The sequence below is a fragment of the Montipora capricornis genome, chromosome 7 (assembly GCF_036669925.1).
Source record: "Montipora capricornis isolate CH-2021 chromosome 7, ASM3666992v2, whole genome shotgun sequence".
NCBI classification, from domain to species: Eukaryota; Metazoa; Cnidaria; class Anthozoa; order Scleractinia; family Acroporidae; genus Montipora; species Montipora capricornis.
This window is the reverse complement of record NC_090889.1, coordinates 13975060-13993820: the sequence shown is the minus strand read 5'-3', so window position 1 is coordinate 13993820 and position 18761 is coordinate 13975060. Positions and strand designations below refer to the sequence as shown.

The 18761-nt window shown below is 38.7% G+C and overlaps 1 protein-coding gene and 2 long non-coding RNA genes across 18 annotated transcripts in view; 1 reads left to right on the top strand and 2 right to left on the bottom strand.

Annotated features, from left to right (window-relative positions):
- The window catches only part of LOC138058238 (ETS-related transcription factor Elf-4-like), a 47428-nt gene that overhangs the window by 22054 nt on the left and 6613 nt on the right, over positions 1–18761 (top strand). For 4 of the 16 annotated variants that reach the window (XM_068904149.1, XM_068904139.1, XM_068904150.1 and 1 more), the window contains exons 2-3: positions 13964–14034; positions 17343–17941. In XM_068904149.1, the coding sequence (XP_068760250.1) occupies positions 17356–17941 (586 nt within the window). In that variant the 5' untranslated portion in view covers positions 13964–14034; positions 17343–17355. Of the gene's footprint in view, positions 1–1433; positions 1542–2177; positions 2267–5096; positions 5225–8400; positions 8688–9668; positions 9821–13963; positions 14035–17342; positions 17942–18761 lie in introns of those variants that run through there. The other 12 variants (XM_068904138.1, XM_068904137.1, XM_068904143.1 and 9 more) reach the window with 11 other exon arrangements.
- LOC138058246 (uncharacterized) lies at positions 6650–8299 on the bottom strand. Its single transcript, XR_011133834.1, has 3 exons — positions 7454–8299; positions 7172–7285; positions 6650–7072 (listed from the first exon to the last, which is right to left on the bottom strand). It is a non-coding gene; the product is annotated as an uncharacterized lncRNA (long non-coding RNA).
- Positions 9842–13216, bottom strand: LOC138058245 (uncharacterized). Its single transcript, XR_011133833.1, has 3 exons — positions 12512–13216; positions 12345–12422; positions 9842–10565 (listed from the first exon to the last, which is right to left on the bottom strand). It is a non-coding gene; the product is annotated as an uncharacterized lncRNA (long non-coding RNA).

Below are 18761 nucleotides of genomic sequence, written 5' to 3'. Positions count from 1 at the left end.
AAGTTTAGTAAAGTTAAAGAAAAAGTTTTAAGAAATATATATTTACCAAAATATAGGTACAGTGTGACAAGGATTTATCGGAAAAAGAAGGTGTTTGAAAGCTCTCCTATTGACCAGATCGACTGTCTATGTTGAGCGCCTCAGTGTGTTCTCTTGGTTTTCGTGCGCTTACTAGTGAAGGCATACAGTGCATCAATTTTCTTATGTAAACACGCAGTTGACATGTTTAATGAATTTTTGTTTTCTTTGGGCGATTTTGGATAAATCTGCCTGCCCCGCACTACGGCGTCTTTGATATTTTTGGTCCACTGACAATTTTTTCCAAATTTTGTTCGCCGCGTGATTAGGAAAAGCTTCAATTTTGACCCAATTTAAAACAAAACAAATAAAATTCGTACTAGGGCAACCCCCTCCCTATAGACAACCCTAATTAAAAATCTAAACCTACCGCAGCCGCAGAACATTTCCTGTCATCTCCTAACCACACACTGCCAACGACATGCAATTAATACCCATCGAAAAATTCTCTTCCATCCGAGACTCTATCCGTAAGGGCACAGAAGTTTTATTTTGTAATCCAAAAAGGCAGAACAATTGATCTACACTGTGTTTCACTGTGTTTCCGGAACATATTGCGAAAATATGCTACATATGCTTGAAATATGCTTATTGTACCTGAAGAAGCCGGAACACCCTAAGCGAGACCAAATTCCAAAATTTACACCCCTAAGCGAGACGACGAGCATCCCCGTCTGTTTCATATGGGAGTCTCCCCCCCCCCCCCCCCCCCTTCCCGGGCGTTCCGGTTGCTCACTAAAATTTCTGACCGTTTTGCCTACCCGTCAAGATGCAGGTCTGTGCTGTGCAACTCGGACTTACGCATAAGCAATTAAGCCACTTCCTTCAGTTTCTGCTAAATTACCCTTTTGATCCATGATGAAGAGAAGACTTACGTTGTATCGCCACACACCTCCTCTGGCGACGAAGTTATCTCTATTGTTGCTGTTGTTTCCTCGGTGAAAACAGGCATGTTTCAGGGTTAATTTGCATTCGAAAATAAAGTCTTCATAAACTAAATTAAACCTACCGTTCCATTGCCAATTCCACAATGGCCAGCAACAAGACCAACCAGGCTGATGACTAGACCTCGTATCATACCACGTGGGGACCTCGTATCAAACCCGCTTATGCCTTGAAAACACGTGTAACACAAGACGACCACTTGGACAGCGTCACAGTCACGCATCACGCATCCTCGATGTACGGGGCCTAGGACCGTACTGTAGACCTCGGGCACCTAAGCCTCAAAATATTTCCTTACAATGCTAGGCCAAAGTTGAGATGCAAGGTACCTTTATGTGCCACTTGCACTTTCTTAACAGAAATGGACACTGCTTCGATTCAAATCCTTTCTCTTCATGAGAGATCGTTGGTTAGCATCATGGATCATGGTTAGCATTTACATTTCAAGGAAAAATATTCCTTGTCATACTATCGTTGGTTTGTGCCCTCCCATAAGCAAAAGCGGTCCTTCGAAAAATGTAAGTATCTCGGCGGGCTCTGGTTTTCCGGGTCCTACCCTACCCTACCCCTCTATTTCCTTTTGGGGGGAGGGGAGTTTATTTTTATAGTCAACTTTAACTCGAACTCCAACTCGAAGCGCAACTCGAAGTCCAACTCGAAGTCCAACTCGAAGTCTAACTCGAAGTCCAACTCGAACTCGAACTCGAAGTCCAACTCGATGGTTCGGGATTCCCCGCGTCTTCTGACCACGAGACACTTACCGCTTTGTATAAGGACTTAGATAAACAACCTGTCTAGATCATTCGACCGAAGTTACGAAGGTCGTATGTTCGATTTCTAAAACCAGTTGGCCCTTCGCCCTTATAATGGCAAGCAACGGTATTTTATCTTAAAGATTAAATTACCTAAGCAATCATCAAAAGAATGTAGCACCGGAGATTTAATTTAAAGTACAATAATAAACTGTTCTCAAGTAATAATTCTCGGGGAATGTTCAGTTGTAAGAAAAAACTCAGCTAGGGTGGCATTATTTGGAAGCTAAACTTTAGAACATTCGTTTAAGATATCATAACAATGCAAATTTTAAAACTATTTTAAGTAATTGCAACGCACATATAAGTTCACTTTCTCCGGAAGAACTTTCTTTTTAGCTTTCGCAAACGAAGAACACGATATTAGGCAGAAATCGAAAGGAACGCCGGAGCCTTGTACTGCCACATTTTAGAAGAGTAGGATTTTCTGGGTAAGCCTGTTTGGGGATGATGTTACGATGTACTTAACTAATCGTAATTGAGTAGAAATGCACCCACAGGGCTTTAGAACGGTCTTCCTTGTTCTCTTATGCTCTCTATAAGCCATTTTAGTAGGAAATTTAGCCGCTCTGCATGTAAGGTATTTGGTAAGCAGTTTAGATTGATCTCTTCAATTTCTGAGAACAAACACAACACAATCGCTTTGAACTCCGCAATTTAAAGGAGTGTAATGAATGATACTCCTAAAAACGAAAACCATTGTATAAATTGATCGCTCGATTCTTTATCGCTCGATTATTACTGATAGCATATTCAGTCCGTCGCCTTCAAAGGGTAGCGCAGGGTCTTTGTCACGCCATTTTGTAAAATGCTGATGTTGATGATATCTTTACTGAGCACTGCAGAAATATATATTGATAGTGTTTACAAGAATATTTTTCATGCTCTGAGACTTTACATCAGTGGACAAAAAAATATATATATTAATTTTGTTTATGAGAATATTTTCCTGCTCTGAGGCGGTTTAACATTGTCTATTCTTTAAGAGGCAGCCATTAAGAATTTGTCTAAAATTTATTTTGTAGGATACTTTGCAAAAATGTCAATTGTTCCATTTTTTTCGCCACCCACCAAATCTACATTACTGAGTACCATATACATAGAAGTAGCAAAACGTTGCCATGGCACTGACTTCTATGTCGATGTTTTATTTTGAAGAAGAAACAACAGAGAGGGAATGTTTCTGTCAGGACAAATTGAAATTCTACACTACGTGGTATGCTAATTAATCCTTTAAGAGAACAGCACTGATTATTGCGAGAATTTTAAAATAAGCTATTTTTGAAAACATGGGCTCTTCTTACCAGGTTACCTTTGTGAAATTTTCGTCATGTAGTTTAGGCAAGGCACAAAACAGTGCAAAATAGTACTGAAATTATTGATTGATGACGGAAATATTAAAAGAATTTATAGGCTCATTAACATTTTTACAACCAGAGGATTTGTTAGTTTTTTGAGCTGATTATTCTGCTGATTATCAAAACGTCAAGAAGAAAATTGGATGGGGTGGGGAGGGAGTAACGTTTTAAAATAGAAAGAAATTATTCGTATACAATAAGACAAAATATAAACACAATTTCCGCCACCGCCTTTAAGTGACTTATGGCTGATAACGAAGGTTAGTACATTTCGCTTTAAACTCCAAAATATAAGGTTACTTATGAAAACCACGTGTCATGAAAGGGGTAGGACTGAATTAAGCAAGATTTATCAGATCGGACAAAACGCGTCCCATTAACTTAGTAGAAATTCTAATAGAGAAAGGCGAACTATTACTGTCGATGTAAAGTTGGAGGGCAGAAAATAGGTTCGTCAATCTAGGGAGGAGAAACAATATTGGCCAATTTTGAATTTATTGTGCTCTATCTAGCAGGGTTAAGAATTCTAGCCTTGTCATTTAGCCATATTACCAAGCACTGTTCTTTGTGGTCACATGAAACGCGTCCTAAAATAGCCACTGTACTCTTAAAAATGTTAATTGGTGGAAGAAACAGATAATTTATAGGATTTTGTTTGTTTCCATCACCGTTATTTTCTTTTGTTATTTCATCTCAAGTTACTAGCAGTTGCTCTCTTATTCTTGGGAATGACTTAACTATTCAAACAAGGCCTTACTCAAGGCCGTACCCCGATTAATGACGACAACTTGTTTGAAGAGTTCCATTCTCTTCATTCTCTCATGGTACGCATTCCTGGTTAAACAAGTGCCTTGTTTTAATCTAAACGAGATATGCGGCGTGCTGGGATCTTTATTACACTCATCAAACCGCATACATTCTGAAAATGAAGAACAAGATGACATCTCAAAAAAAAAAAGTTTGCAGAAAATAAATGTCACGCAAAATGTGAGCTCTTCACTCACTGTCACGCAACGCGAGTGCGGTTTTCTGGACGCACGTACACTGGATTTACTTTCTTTGTGTTGATAACGTAACGTATACAGTTCCCAACAGAACAGCAAGACAGTAAATGGTCTCTACACTTGAGATAAGAAGGCAGTCTCCCTGTCAGGAGGCGGCTGTAGGTTCCAAGCGATGGGTTAAAGTACCTGAGTGGTTTGCAGCCTTTGCTCATATTTCAGGGACATCTGCAACCACTCTTGTTACAGATAGATAGGGTTGGTAAATATCGTACGTACCGTTCAACAGCGTGTAATAGTCTGAAAAGAAAATAGTGGTTGGGCTATTCACTTATTCCGTCCGGTCGGTTGAGGGGGGAACTATTGGGTGTCTAATAGGTAATTTGCATTGTGCCAAAATTCCCTTCACAAGCGTTGTAAAGCGCTTGGACGAGCTCCATTTTAAAAACAGCAATCACTGACTTCTCCGTTGTTTTAGATGATGAGGAAACGTAGCAATGAATTTTATTTGCAATATGAATCGAGTCGAGTTTGAAAAAAACCTAAATGAGGAATGAGTGCTGATTGTCCCTGAGATGCAGATGCAGTTAACGATTGCATCACTGTTATAGACTCAATGTTGTACCCAATTCAAACCCTTTGGGAATAAAACGTTTTGTTTCTGGTATTTCCATATCATTTAAATATGAATGCTACATTATCATGCAAATACAATGCACAAAGAATCTTATTCTCGGGAGATTTGAATTGGGTACAACATTGCGTTAGCCGATTAGGTCTATTGTGGTACGGTCTGGCGGTCAGCCATGCTTAACGCTGAAACCTTGCTGAATGGAATAACTTGATCCTTTTCGCATTTAGGTATTTAATTATTTAGGTATTTAAGTATTTGCAACGCACATATAAGTTCACTTTCTCAGGAAGAACTTTCTTTGTAGCTTTCGCAAACGAAGAACACGATATTAGGCAGAAATCGAAAGGAACGCCGGAGCCTTGTACTGCCAAGTTTTAGAAGAGTAGGATTTTCTGGGTAAGCCTGTTTGGGGATGATATCAGGATGTACTGAACTAATCGTAATTGAGTAGAAATGCACCCACAGGGCTTTAGAACGGTCTTCTTTGTTCTTTTATGCTCTCTATCAGCCATTTTAGAAGCAAATTTAGCCGCTCTGCATGTAAGGTATTTGGTAAGCAGTTTAGATTGATCTCTTCAATTTCTGAGAACAAACACAACACAATCGCTTTGAACTCCGCAGTTTAAAGGAGTGTAATGACACTCCTAAAAACGAAAACCATTGCATAAATTGACAGCTAGATTCTTTATCTTCAAAAAGGAGATTATTACTGATAGCATATTCAGTCCGTCCCCTTCACAGGATACCTCACGGTCCTTGTGACGCCATTTTGTAAAATGCTGATGTTGATATCTTTACTGAGCACTGCAGAAATATATATTGATAGTGTTTATAAGAATATTTTTTTTCGTGCTTTGAGATTTTACATCAGTGGAGAAAAAAAAATAATTTTTTTTATAAGAATATTTTTCTGCTCTGAGGCGGTTTAACATTGTCCATTCTTTAACAGGCAGCCATTAAGAATTTGCCCAAAAAATTTACATTGTAGGATACCTTGCAAAAATGTCAATTGATCCATTTTTTTCGTCACCCATCAACTCTACATTACTGAGTACCATTTTCGTAGAAGTAGCAAAACGTTGCCATGGCACTGACTTCTATGTAGATTTTTATTTTGAAGAAGAAACAACCGGGAGGAAATGTTTCTGTCAGGACAAATTGAAATTCTACACTACGTGGTATGCTAATTAATCCTTTCAGAAAACAGCGCTGATTATTGCGAGAATTTTAAAATAAGCTATTTTTGAAAACATGGGCTCTATTTACCAGGTTACCTTTGTGAAATTTTCGTCATGTCGTTTTGGCAAGGCACATAACAGTGCAAAATAATACTGAAATTATTGATTGATGAGGGAAATATTAAAAGCATTTATAGGCTCATTAACATTTTTACAACCAGAGGATTTGTTAGTTTTGTGAGCTGATTATTCTGCTGATTATCAAAACGTAAAGAGGAAAATTGGATGGGGTGGGGAGGGAGTAACGTTTTAAAATAGAAAGAAATTATTCGTATACAGTAAGACAAACTATAAACACGATTTCCGCCACCGCCTTTAAGTGACTTATGGCTGATAACGAAGGTTAGTACATTTCGCTTTAAACCCCAACATATAAGGTTACTTATGAAAACCACGTGTCATGAAAGGGGTAGGACTGAATTAAGCAAGATTTATCAGATCGGACAAAACGCGTCCCATTAACTTAGTACAAACTCTAATAGAGAAATGCGAACTCTGAATGCAAAAACGCATGCGCTATTACTGTCGATGTAAAGTTGCAGGGCAGAAAATAGGTTCGTCAATCTAGGGAGGAGAAACAATATTGGCCAATTTTGAATTTATTGTGCTCTATCTAGCAGGGTTAAGAATTCTAGCCTTGTCATTTAGCCATATTACCAAGCACTGTTCTTTGTGGTCACATGAAATGCGTCCTAAAATAGCCACTGTACTCTTAAAAATGTTAATTGGAAGAAACAGATAATTTATAGGATTTTCTTTGTTTCCATCACCGTTATTTTCTTTTGTTATTTTATCTCAAGTTACTAGCAGTTGCTCTTCTATTCTTGGGAATGACTTGACTATTCAAACAAGGCCTTACTGAGGGCCGTACCCCGATTAATGACGACAACTTGTTTGAAGAGTCTCTCATGGTACGCATTCCTGGTTAAACAAGTGCCTTGTTTCAGTCTAAACGAGATATGTGGCGTGCTGGGATCTTTATTACACTCATCAAACCGCATACATTCTGAAAATGAAGAACAAGATGACATCTCAAAAAAAAAAAAAGTTTGCAAAAAATAAACTTCTCTGACGATGTCACGCAAAATGTGAGCTCTTCACTTACTGTCACGCAACGCGAGTGCGCTGTTCTGGACGCACGTACGCTGGATTTACTTTCTTTGTGTTGATAACGTAACGTACACAGTTCCCAACAGAACAGCAGGACAGTAAATGGTCTCTACACATGAGATAAGAAGGCAGTCTCCCTGTCAGGAGGCGGCTGTAGGTTCCAAGCGATGAGTTAAAGTACTGAGTGGTTTGCAGCTTTTGCTTATATTTCAGTGACATCTCAACCACTTTTGTTTTAATGTTAATAATAGATAGGGTTGGTAAATATCGTACGTACCGTTCAACAGCGTGTAATAGTCTGAAAAGAGAATAGGGGCTGGGCTATTCACTTATTCCGTCCGGTCGGTTGAGGGGGGAACTATTGGGTGTAGGTAATTTGCATTCTGCCAAAGTTCCCTCCACAAGCGTCGTAAAGCGCTTGGACGAGCTACAATTTACAAACAGCAATCACTGACTTCTCCGTTGTTTTAGATGATGAGAAAGGTAGCAATTCATTTTATTTGCAATATGAATCGAGTCGAGTTTGAAGAAAAACCTAAGTGAGGAATGAGTGCTGATTGTCTCTGAGATGCAGATGCAGTTAACGATTGCATCACTAATGCTCAGCCATGCTGAACGCTGAAACCCTGCTGAATTGAATAAATTGATCTCCTGAGGAATGTGCCACTGAGCTATGTTTCCTTTAAGAGGGTCAAATTCAGCGGAAGAAACTGTCAATCACTCGACGTGCAGACTCAGTAATTCCATTTGCGACTGGGACTTTTTTGGTGTAAACAATATTTCTTTTCCTATGTGCTTGCTGACCTCATTAGCAGACCGATATTTCTAGACACCCACATTATTATGTCGACCCGCAACATATACGTCAGCAAGAATGTTCTTGCGATTGATTCAAGAGTTTGTTAGCAATCGATCCTGATCTCAGGTTGTTTCATCCTGTTTTGCTGGAAGAAAAGAAATTGAACGGAGCAACAGTGGAATTCATTGTACGGATTTTTTTGGTTCATTGAGACTTCATTAAAACAAATCCAAAAAACAGAAGAAAAGTCATCTATTAAATGTTACCATTACACACGAAAAATTTCCTTTTTTAAATTTCTATTCTTTCTCTTGGGGTTCGTCTTCTTGATAGAAATATAACGTTTGTGCCTGAGCACAAAAGAAAACAGGAATTTTAAGGTTAAATGAATTAAGTTTTAACCTCGCGTATAAGCTGATCACTGAGTGAAACGTAAATAATTAGCAATTGAATAGCGTGACCGGCGTAGAGTGCCCTGCACAACTGAATGAAAAAATCACGTTCTCTCTCCAACTCAGTCAGTGTTCTCGACCTTCTTTAATGCACTCCTGCAAACTGTGATTTCATTTCAAGTGGTACTGGCTTCCTGCAACCAGACTGACCGAAGCTATTCAAGACATTCAGCGAAGACTCTCAGTCATTTCAACTCATTACCTTGACGTTTGAAAAGCCCTGTACTTGCGCTTTGCCGCCTTCTCCGATCTTGCACGAGGTATGTTGTCTTTGCAACGAATTTTTCATCCCTGCATGAAAATTCTGCTATCATTATTTCTGAAGGGATATTTATTTTGGTGGCGCTTTCAATCGTGAACACCAAATCCGTGCAGATAACTTCACAATGAACAGCTAGACTGTTTAATTGATGAGCTAATTGTAGCTATCTCGAAGAGTGGATGATTGAGCGCTATCGACTGGATAAATCACCATCCACCTGGATAACTCAATTGGTTTTGCTATTGTTTATGCGCTGGATAGTGATTTATCCAGTGGATTGCGTTATCCACCTTATGAACAACCGAGACCATAGTTCTACAAGCCTTCCAACTTCAACAACGCTGTAACACGCTGGGATCTCGTCTACCGAATCAAAAGTTAAATAACATTGTATTGTTCACCATAATAATCATGTGTATTCAATGTCACTATGCGATAGAGCTGTCCTGTGGAGATCATTTATTTGGCGGACACACTTCGAGATTTTATCCACAGATACAAAACTGAGACCCCTATGTGAAGCATACCAATTACAACTACAGAAAGAAAAGGATGTTTGGTAGAAATTGAGGTCGGTCGGTTTGCAATTTAGAGCAAATGTGTTAAGAGTGAGGCGTTCATAGATTTTCACGAGTAATTAATTAAGCCACATTAAGGGGCCGAACTAGTAAAATATTCGGACTCTCAGCACACAGATCAAAATCTGAGTTTTTTAAAAATGTAATTGTTTTTGCGGCTTCGATATAAATCGTGCAAGTCTCAAGATATTTCAACCTATTGCCTAACTTAAGATAGTCGATGGATTAAAAGGTCAACTTGTTTTGTTGTATGTGTCCGTACTTGTTTTCGTAGAACAATTCAGTTATCTAAACTGCATGTTTTGATAATGTATTATTATTTACCTCCACCCTTGAATCGTTTTCTTGACTGTTTATTTGAAAAACAAAGTTTCAAGCTTTCGAGCTGTAGATTGTCTTTCTAGGGAACTCGAAAATGTTGTCCTTGGCAATAAATAGAGTTTAACAAATAAGTTAATCGTCAGACTTATGTGGATTCAAAATTTCTTTTGCTGCGACCAAAACTGGAATTACGTTTTGCAAAGTAGTGCTGCTGAGTTCTTTAAGGAAAGAGGTTAGTAGTCATAAACTTTACTGAAACAAAATAACAAGTAACGAGACCTCTTAAATAGGCTGTAACTTTGTATCAAATATTTTTTGCCTCTTGGGTCACGTGGGCTGATTGCATTTAAAGAGCTCTTCCGAACTTTTAAGGACCATTCACAAATCAATATTCGAATTCCTTCAATTTGAAAGTTCGTGTATCTGAGACTTCGCATGGCCTGCATGATTTCAATGTTTAGCAGTCGAAGCAAGGAATCAGAAACCCGATACTCGCTCCATTTTGCAAACTAGGCTGAAATATTAAAAATAGCCATATTGTTGAGTTGAATTGCAAAATGCCGGTATCTTACCAATCGTCACTAATCTGTTTATAAAGATATTAATATTTTACGATTTATTGAAGGGAATCATGCGTTACTCGCAGCTTGGGTGGCTAGGTTTTTATGTTTCTCGCAACTGAGACTGCATCACCAACATGACAAAGCAATAATATTATTGGTTAAACCGAGCTGCACGTGCGTCGCGCGTGTTAACGCTTTTCTTCTTTCTTGCCGACTCTGTAAATCATTGACGGTAAAAAAAAAAACCTCAAATGGATTTCCGGAAAGGCATCTAAAATGAACAATTCAGTCTAGTCTCAAAACTAAAAGTTCTTTAAGCTTTAATTCTACGTATGATGCTTAAAAACGTCTTTTCGTCATGAATTCTTCGGTCAGTCGTTCTCCCCAATGAACTGAATTTCGTTGACTAATTTCCTAAAACAAGGCAAAATAAAACCGAAACAGAAAGAAAAACATTAGACGCAACATAATTTTCCTCCTTTCAATAGTAGAGGCCAAAGGGCGATATTTAAATTAAGCTGCATTCCTGAAACGAAAAATGCAGCCTCCGGTTTTGTTTTAAAAACTCAATGGTGAGGCTTACAATAACGCTTTAGGAGTTGTTAGCATCTACACTTTATCCTTTTTGCCTAGTCACTTTTTTGTCAAACCAGGTTGTATAGAAACATAATTAACTATTAGAGGGTAATGTAAAGTGCTAGAGCAGCGGTGTTCTAACCCGAAGGTCGTGGGCTCAATTCCCACCCTGGTTTTTCTCTGTCTTTTTGTGGGCCCATCTAGCGCTCACATGGTTCATATGGGTGAAAACTGGAAGATATACTGATTGTCAAACAGCCTTTTATCTATTAGTGTATGAAATATAATGCATAACGAAAAGTTATGTGAATAATACCCAAGTGTTTCCGGAGTTCTTTAGTTTCCATAAGCTCTCTTACAGACAGTAGACGTTATACCAGAAGAACATAATATGTACATAATATGTACTGTAAGTTACGGACCGAGTTTTTTCCCGTTGATTCGCGCTTGGGCCATAAGTCAACGGGAAAAAACGAGGATCCGTAACTTACAGTACGGACGGAGAAAACTCGGTTAGTAAGATATTTATTATATGTCTGAGGTTAATCCGGCGCGCGGGCAAGGAAACTAGTCAAAGTCAAGCGGAAGGTTCAACTGCCACAAAGATTGCCGTGCCAAAATTCCAAAAACTAAATCTTCTTGGCTGTTAAGTTTGAAATAGTTGCTTGCAAGATTCAAGCAGTTTTCAGTACAAGTTTATGCAACAGAAATGACATGAAAAACTCGCTAGATGATGTTTTATCGAAATTTTAAATTTAGCGGGCTGTACAGCGGGCCGTACTGTAGAATACGGCCGGCTAATTTAGCCAATTACAGCGCGCGTACTATCTGAGAGATATAATAATCCTTTTTATCGATTAATTTTGAAAGGTCTTTAAAACGGTTCTTCATGATTTTAATGACTTAGTGTTGTGAACCTAACGTAAAAATAGGACTGGATTGTAATACGTGGAAGACCGATCTTATGAATGATCTAGAACCTTTCTTCAAGCTAATACTTATAAAAACACGAAGGCAATATAGCGAATTTTCGCGCAGTGGTTAGGGTGCAAGAATTTGTTTAGAATTGAGAAGGTTACCAGAGTCTGGATAACTTACAAGGCTCTTTGGTACTCTGAAATCATTTCATTGTTGTCAGTTACGTGTAAATTGGGAACTTAGAGTGTTATATTACTGCATTATATCTCTACTGCACTGTATCTCCTGATGAAGATAGATCTTATTATCAGTCGGACATAGGCAGTATTGCTGGCCTCAGGATCCCGGTCGCTTCTTGTTGTCGGTACAAATCCATCGAGACTTGTTCGCGAGGGGTAAGTGATTTTAATTTTTGACCAAAACCTATAGAGCCAAGTGATATGTGTTTTAAGCCACGAGCAAAATGCTCGAATTAGAACATATTGTTGCACTATCGATCGTGAACTGTTAGCGATTTTTCCCCATTATCTAATTCTTATTTCGATCCTTCCCAGAGAACATGAAACCTGTGACATTTGAAAAATGTCATATTATTATTATTATTATTATTATTATTATTATTATTATTATTATTATTATTATTATTATTATTATTATTATTATTATTATTATTATTATTATTATTATTATTATTATTACCTTTGTATTGCTTGGCGGCCGTGAGCGATTTCTACGATCCTGCTGCGGTACAAACCTCTGTAAACGTCAACACTTTCACTATGTGTCATGTGAAAAGTTTAAAACATTTGTCATCAAAAATGAGATATTAACCACGATTGACTTGTTGTTCCATAACATTATATTACCTATATTGAATGATGCTGGAGTGAACAAGAGTGTCAACAGAAATCTGCTGGGTTGTATTGATCTGCACTTCAGTATTACGGCGAAGCGTTTTGTATAGAAATTGAATCGAGTTTGTTTTTGGATAATTTCAAAGTGGTAGACGATTTAGATTGGAATAGTAAGAAAACTTTGAGTTTCAGCTTATCCTCTCCGGTTCCGATCATGTTTTCAGCGACTACAATGAATTTGCTGCAACGACGTAAAAAAGGGTTCCTAACTTTAGGTTCATTGCTTATGATATAAATAACCACAAATCACGGCAATAACCGCAAGCAAAAAAAACACATAAAAAGAAACGCGACTTTCCAAATAAGAGAGTTATAGATGCCGACCAGATCCCCAGTTTGCTTATAACATGAATATCAACATGATAAACATACTCGAACGCTTTGATTATAAAGTTTACAAATTGAAATTCGTATTTTGGCAAGACCTTAGGAATGCCAATTTGACGGATGATAGAGCACGGAATGGGAAGAATTTATACCACTTTTTTAGACTCTTTCCTGTGTTCAACAACTCCCAGTTACACTTTCCACACTAGAAATGAATTAATTCAAAAATAACTCGTCACGAAAATGACTTGAATCATCACTGTTCACTGGTCACGAAATATGCTTGTATCGCTGAGAATTCGTAATTGTTTGGCAAAGAGCTGATTTCACCAGGGAGAGGTAAGATGTTTTTAGCTTTGTCAAGGTTACTCGTTAGGACATGTTGATCAAGCTCATTAGACCGAGGGAATTTATCGATATCCTCTTGAGCTGAAACCAAACTTCGATTAACCTCGGCGGATTTATTTTACTCTTTTTGAAATCTTACAACGCATGCAGCATGACATTTTAGTGGGTGATTCGTAAAATTCAATTGAAAGCCCTGACTATAAGTTTGTAGTGCCAAAAACGGCGTTTTTTTTGTAGGGATATCAAAGGACGGTATGGTAATGAAGGAGCTCGGTTTCAGCTTGTTTTGATGCTTATCTAGCTTGAAAGTTATCCGTGCAAAACATTTTCAAACTTTCGAAACTCGTTGGACAACTCGCAACTTCCGATCTTTTCGAGGAGCGAAAGCTCAAGAACTAGACAGCGATAACAATAATTCTCGTATTCTTTTTGTTTGTCCACGAAAAAAGGAAGTGATTTTGTTTCAGCAACGGAACTCATCCGGATTTCATATCTCGAGGGGTTTTCCCTTAATTATAGTCGTCAAAAGCAGAATGATACAATGAACACAAAGGTTTTTAAATAGCCATTAATTCATTATTTGGTTCTGACGTAGTATGGCAATTACCATAAGTGACTTTTGTGTGCGTTTTATCTCCAATGATGATATATTCTGCGGTGCAGAAGGGAGGTTTAACTTTCGAGGGAAGAGCTCACTTTCCATTTCCTGTATATAACTTCTCTTCTTAGGCAAACGGGAAAAAAGACCAGGCGTTCCAGCGAAGATTTCTGACGTTCCAAATCCTAGCTGGCTTTACAGAGTAAGTAATTTATGGTTGACTCACTTCTAATCGTGTTTACTTTGGTACAGCTTATCCCTGATAATTAAACGTTGCAAAATGCCAGTGAAGGCAACTTAGGAACTCGCTTTCTTTTTTCTGCGCTTTGCAGACACTATTTCAAGGATATCTTTCCAGCTAGTCATCGGAAAGTAACTTTTCAGAGCGGTGTGCGTATAAATTTACGAAAATGTTCCATAGGACGTACAGGAGGCGCTTACACAAGTTAACATTAACAACCCCCTTGCTTCTTGAAATCCCAGATACAGTATGAGAAGACCACGATCGAGGACGATTGGATTTCTAAAGGCACGACAAGCCGTACTATGCAACACCTTAGCGCTCTATCTTGTTCAAATTAATCGTGTGTACTCATAAAAATCAGTTTCGTCATGACTGGAATAAATCAGTGGCTCTTGTCCTGCTCTTGTCGCTTCTCGTCTCAAAAGTGCTTGTCAAAAGATAGACACAGGACACGTATGCTTTAAAATTCAATTCTGCGAAATTTTTACCTATTTTTGCTTATCCTTGGATTTTTGAGTAGCTTGATGTAGCCAGTATCCCCGAGCAATTTACCCTCCCAACCATGATAAACAACAGAGGACAGACTGCAACACCGGGAACTCCATGCCCTACTCTTCTCCCACAGGGTTATGAACATTTGAAGGGTTTTGAAACGGGGACTACGGTTTATCGTCCATATCCATGAAGACTCAGTTGAAAGTCTAACCATTTGCGGATATCATTACAAAGGAGGCACTTTCTCCGCAGTTAACGCTGCGTGTTGGTCCGGCCGGAGTCGAACTCCTGACCTCCAGCATGGCAGCCCGGTGCTCAACCAACTGAGCCACCGGTGCGGTCTATACTATTATTGAGACAGGTCCTGTTCCTTGTGAGCCATCTTCACTTCTTTGGGGACAAATAGTCTGGAGTTTTTTCCTTGGTACAGAGTAATATTTTTTAAAAACCTGGGACCTAGGATCACTGAACTCGCTCCTTTGAAAAGCGAAAGGCCTTCGACCATACTTTAACATCCCGAAACGAAACTTTTTAATCTTGCATTTTGCAAATAGTCCCTCCAAATCCTTTGTTTATTTACAAATATTAGTCAATTGAAAACAAAGAAATGGTAAAGAGAAGACCGTTTTACTCTTCGCATTTCACATGTCCCGAACCTAATGCAAATGAGGGAAAACAATCAGTTTTTTCTCATTTTCATTAGATTCGGCACACGTGAAATGCGACGTTTAAAACGGACCTCAACGAGAGCTTCGTCGCAAAAAAAAAAAAATGTTGAAGTAAGTTAACAAATATATAAATAAGTATCACGTCTTTGTTCACGGTAGCTGCATTTGATTTGCATAGGTAATCACATGACTTTGAGTGCAATTTGGGATAAAGCAGCGCTGGTATTTTTTAAAGGCTAACTCAATACGGGCTCGTGCAATTTTGCAGTCTTTGAAATATTTACGACTTTTGATTTGTCCCAAATTGCACGAGATAAATCATGTGATTACTTGTTTATAATATACATGCAACAATTTGACTAATTGTTTATTTCGCGTCATGGCTCACTAATCCCGACTAAATCACAACTTTGATTAATGCAATAGCACTTGTGGAAAATTAAAAAAAAAAGTGTTCAAACATTGTTGCAGTCTCCTAACCTATCCGCCATCTTGTTTAGCTGCGCTTTCGCGACTTTCTGCACTGTTTGGGATTAATTGACGTGTTCTCAACCGATGGGTGCGTTAAAATATTCGCACGTATATCAATATTATCAGAAAACGAAGAGCCGGCTTATCATAATATTTGCAATTTAACAACAATGGGAGTAGGTTTGATCTGTAATGCTTGTGATTGAAATGGTTTCTCGTTCTCGAGTCACTGCGGATTATTGCAATTATATTAATAAATTGCATTCTTAACAAGACTTTATTTGATTATTGTTTTAGTGGTCTCTGAGAAGGGGCAACGAAGGGAAACTCTGTTATATCCATATGCAACCGCAACCGTGGGAATGCTTTTGTCGGCAGATTACAAAATTGTAATTTGGCAACCAACAGTGAAGTTAAAATAGTAGTTAGATAGCATCATTTCTGACCTTACCTATAATTCAGCGATCGACAAGAGACTTTATTGCGTTCATAACTGCGAGGATCATAGCTTCACTTGATAAGAAATGTCTATAATGTAATAACCGAGGCTTTGGAAGCACCTACAGTCTCCCTTTATGATGGTGGAGACCCCCGGGGGGAGCGGGGGGGGGGGACTCCCAGATAAAATGGACGGGGGTGCTCGTCGTACATTTTAGAGGTTTTGGTACCGGCTTAGGGTGTTCAGCCTCAAAATTTTCTCAGCGGGAGCTTTAGGTACCTTTTAGGGTATTGGGCCATAAAATCATAACAGGAGAGATTTTTACAATTAACTAATTGTTAATTTTGTCTAATTAAAACCCATAATTTGGTACCTCATAGAGGTTCTTTTCAAAATTTTCGACGAGCACTCCCGTCCTTTTTATATGGGAGTTACCCACCCCTTCCCCCCCCCCCCCCCCCACCCCCTGCCCTCCCGGGATGGAGACATAGTGTGACCAGAAACTTCTGGAAGACACTACTCCTTCACACTTGATATATGGTTGTCATCATCATCGCCTTTGTCATCATCATTATAGTAGCGCTTATGCCGTATGTCGCGAAGTGCAACTTTCCCTCGTGATTGCAAACTGTATGGCCTCCGCCCTGCTGATCTCGTTTCTTTGTAGTTGCCCTTTAAAATTAACGGCCTCTATCCAGAGGCAGGCTTTCAATATGTTGGCTCAGCTGACGCCTTGTTTGCGCCTGCGCCATCATGAAGTTACTGGGTGACGAATTCGCTGATGAGCTTAGTTTTTGGAAAATTTCACAATGAAATGTATTAGAAATAGCTAGTCATGACATAAACTTTTAATATTCAAAGCTGGTTTCCTAGCTTATCGATTGCAAATGATGTACAAATATGGTCACATATGCTTTTTTGCCAAAAGCACGTCCAAAGTCTTTCTCGGAGAAGTCGTTTTTATTCACGCCTAAATAAATCTTTTTAAAAGAAAAATTAGTCTAACTTACTTTCTTAAAAGAGGTTTTTAACTTCGGTTGTCACGGTACTGCAAACTGAAAACAACAAAGAAACGACAAATATCCGAACGAATAATCGGAAGGTCAAAGGTTCGACTCGTGCTCGGAACACTCGGATTGTGTTCCGAGTACTCCCGAGTCATATTATCTAATATGTCTGTCTCTTTCTTGTAGGGATATCAGTGTAATGGCTGCTATGACGTCATTGTTTTCAAAGCCGCCTACATTTGACTTGAATGTGTTGCCGCTTCAACCCACTGACACCGATATCATTGAAGAATGGCTGAGAATTCCCGCTGATCTTCCATATTTCACGGACTTGGATTTAACATTCTCCTCTGAACTACCTCAAATCGATAACCAGTTAATTAACTATATTGATAGTGCATTGGAGATAGCGCCACCCCCGAATTTGCCTATCCCTGACAACCTCGGTTTTGGCAGACTTCTTCAGGAGAATAATGATCATCTCAATCCTCCTTCTTCCGTCGCCAAAGCCGAGAACAATGAAACCTGCCCAGAACCACATCCACCGTACCAAAGCGCCACTTCTCTTTCCATACCCTTAGAAAGTATAGCATCTTGTTCTCAGATAACTGAGCCTGAACAAGAAGCCACTAAAGATGAAAATATGGACAAAGACAATTTGACCAGCAGGGCTGGAAGCCCAGTTTTATCAATGCTCAAAGATGAAAAAGAGAAATATGTTGACGACAAAGTAGATGCACTATCTGAAGTTGAAACAAATGGAAAGCAATCAGAGGAATCCCCAGGTTGAGTTTTGTTTGTGCCATTTATTCATTCGTTCGTTTGTAAGTTCACTCGTTCGTTGGTTCGTTGGTTCGTTCGTTCATTCATGCATCAATCCGTCAATGGCAAAGTTTGTCCTTAGTGTGGTTTTGTAAATAAGAATAGGATTTTTTCAGGTTCGTTTCTTTTCTGAGTATGTAAAATTTACCATTTGCACGATGATGGGTGAGATCTGTGGTGAAATATTGGCTTAATGACCTCAACATGTTAATTGACAGTAATTGCTCTATTTTTGAATTTCCCCGCTTGGATAACTGGCAGCCAATCTATCAGAGATAAAACTGAAACCAATAGACCACTTTCGATATATTAAAATTCAGTCCAAAACAAAAGGCATCATCTCGAGGCTCTGGGGAATAAACTCATACAAATCCTTATATTTATTCCCCAGAGCCTCGAGATGATGCCTTTTGTTTTGGACTGAATTTTAATATATCGAAAGTGGTCTATTGTGTTTTATTCGCTTGCTATTTCCCCCGTTAAGACTCGACTGAATACATTCTGGCCTCATTGATTAGAGGCTCATTTAATTGTTTATGCGGTAAGCCGTTGGAAACTGTTCTATTTGGTATTCCTTGTGTCTTATATTTACTTTTTTCCGGTTAGTAAACTCAATATACGAGTTTATGTAGCCCCAAATTTCATGTGTAAGTCCTGCCGCGATCTGACGTGGAGTGCACAAAAGTCCGCAAGCGTGCGTATGGTTCATTTTTTCCATTTTTCGGACATCGCCCTTTCAACTTAAACAAGTTTGCATTGAAACAACAGCAACACAATAACTAC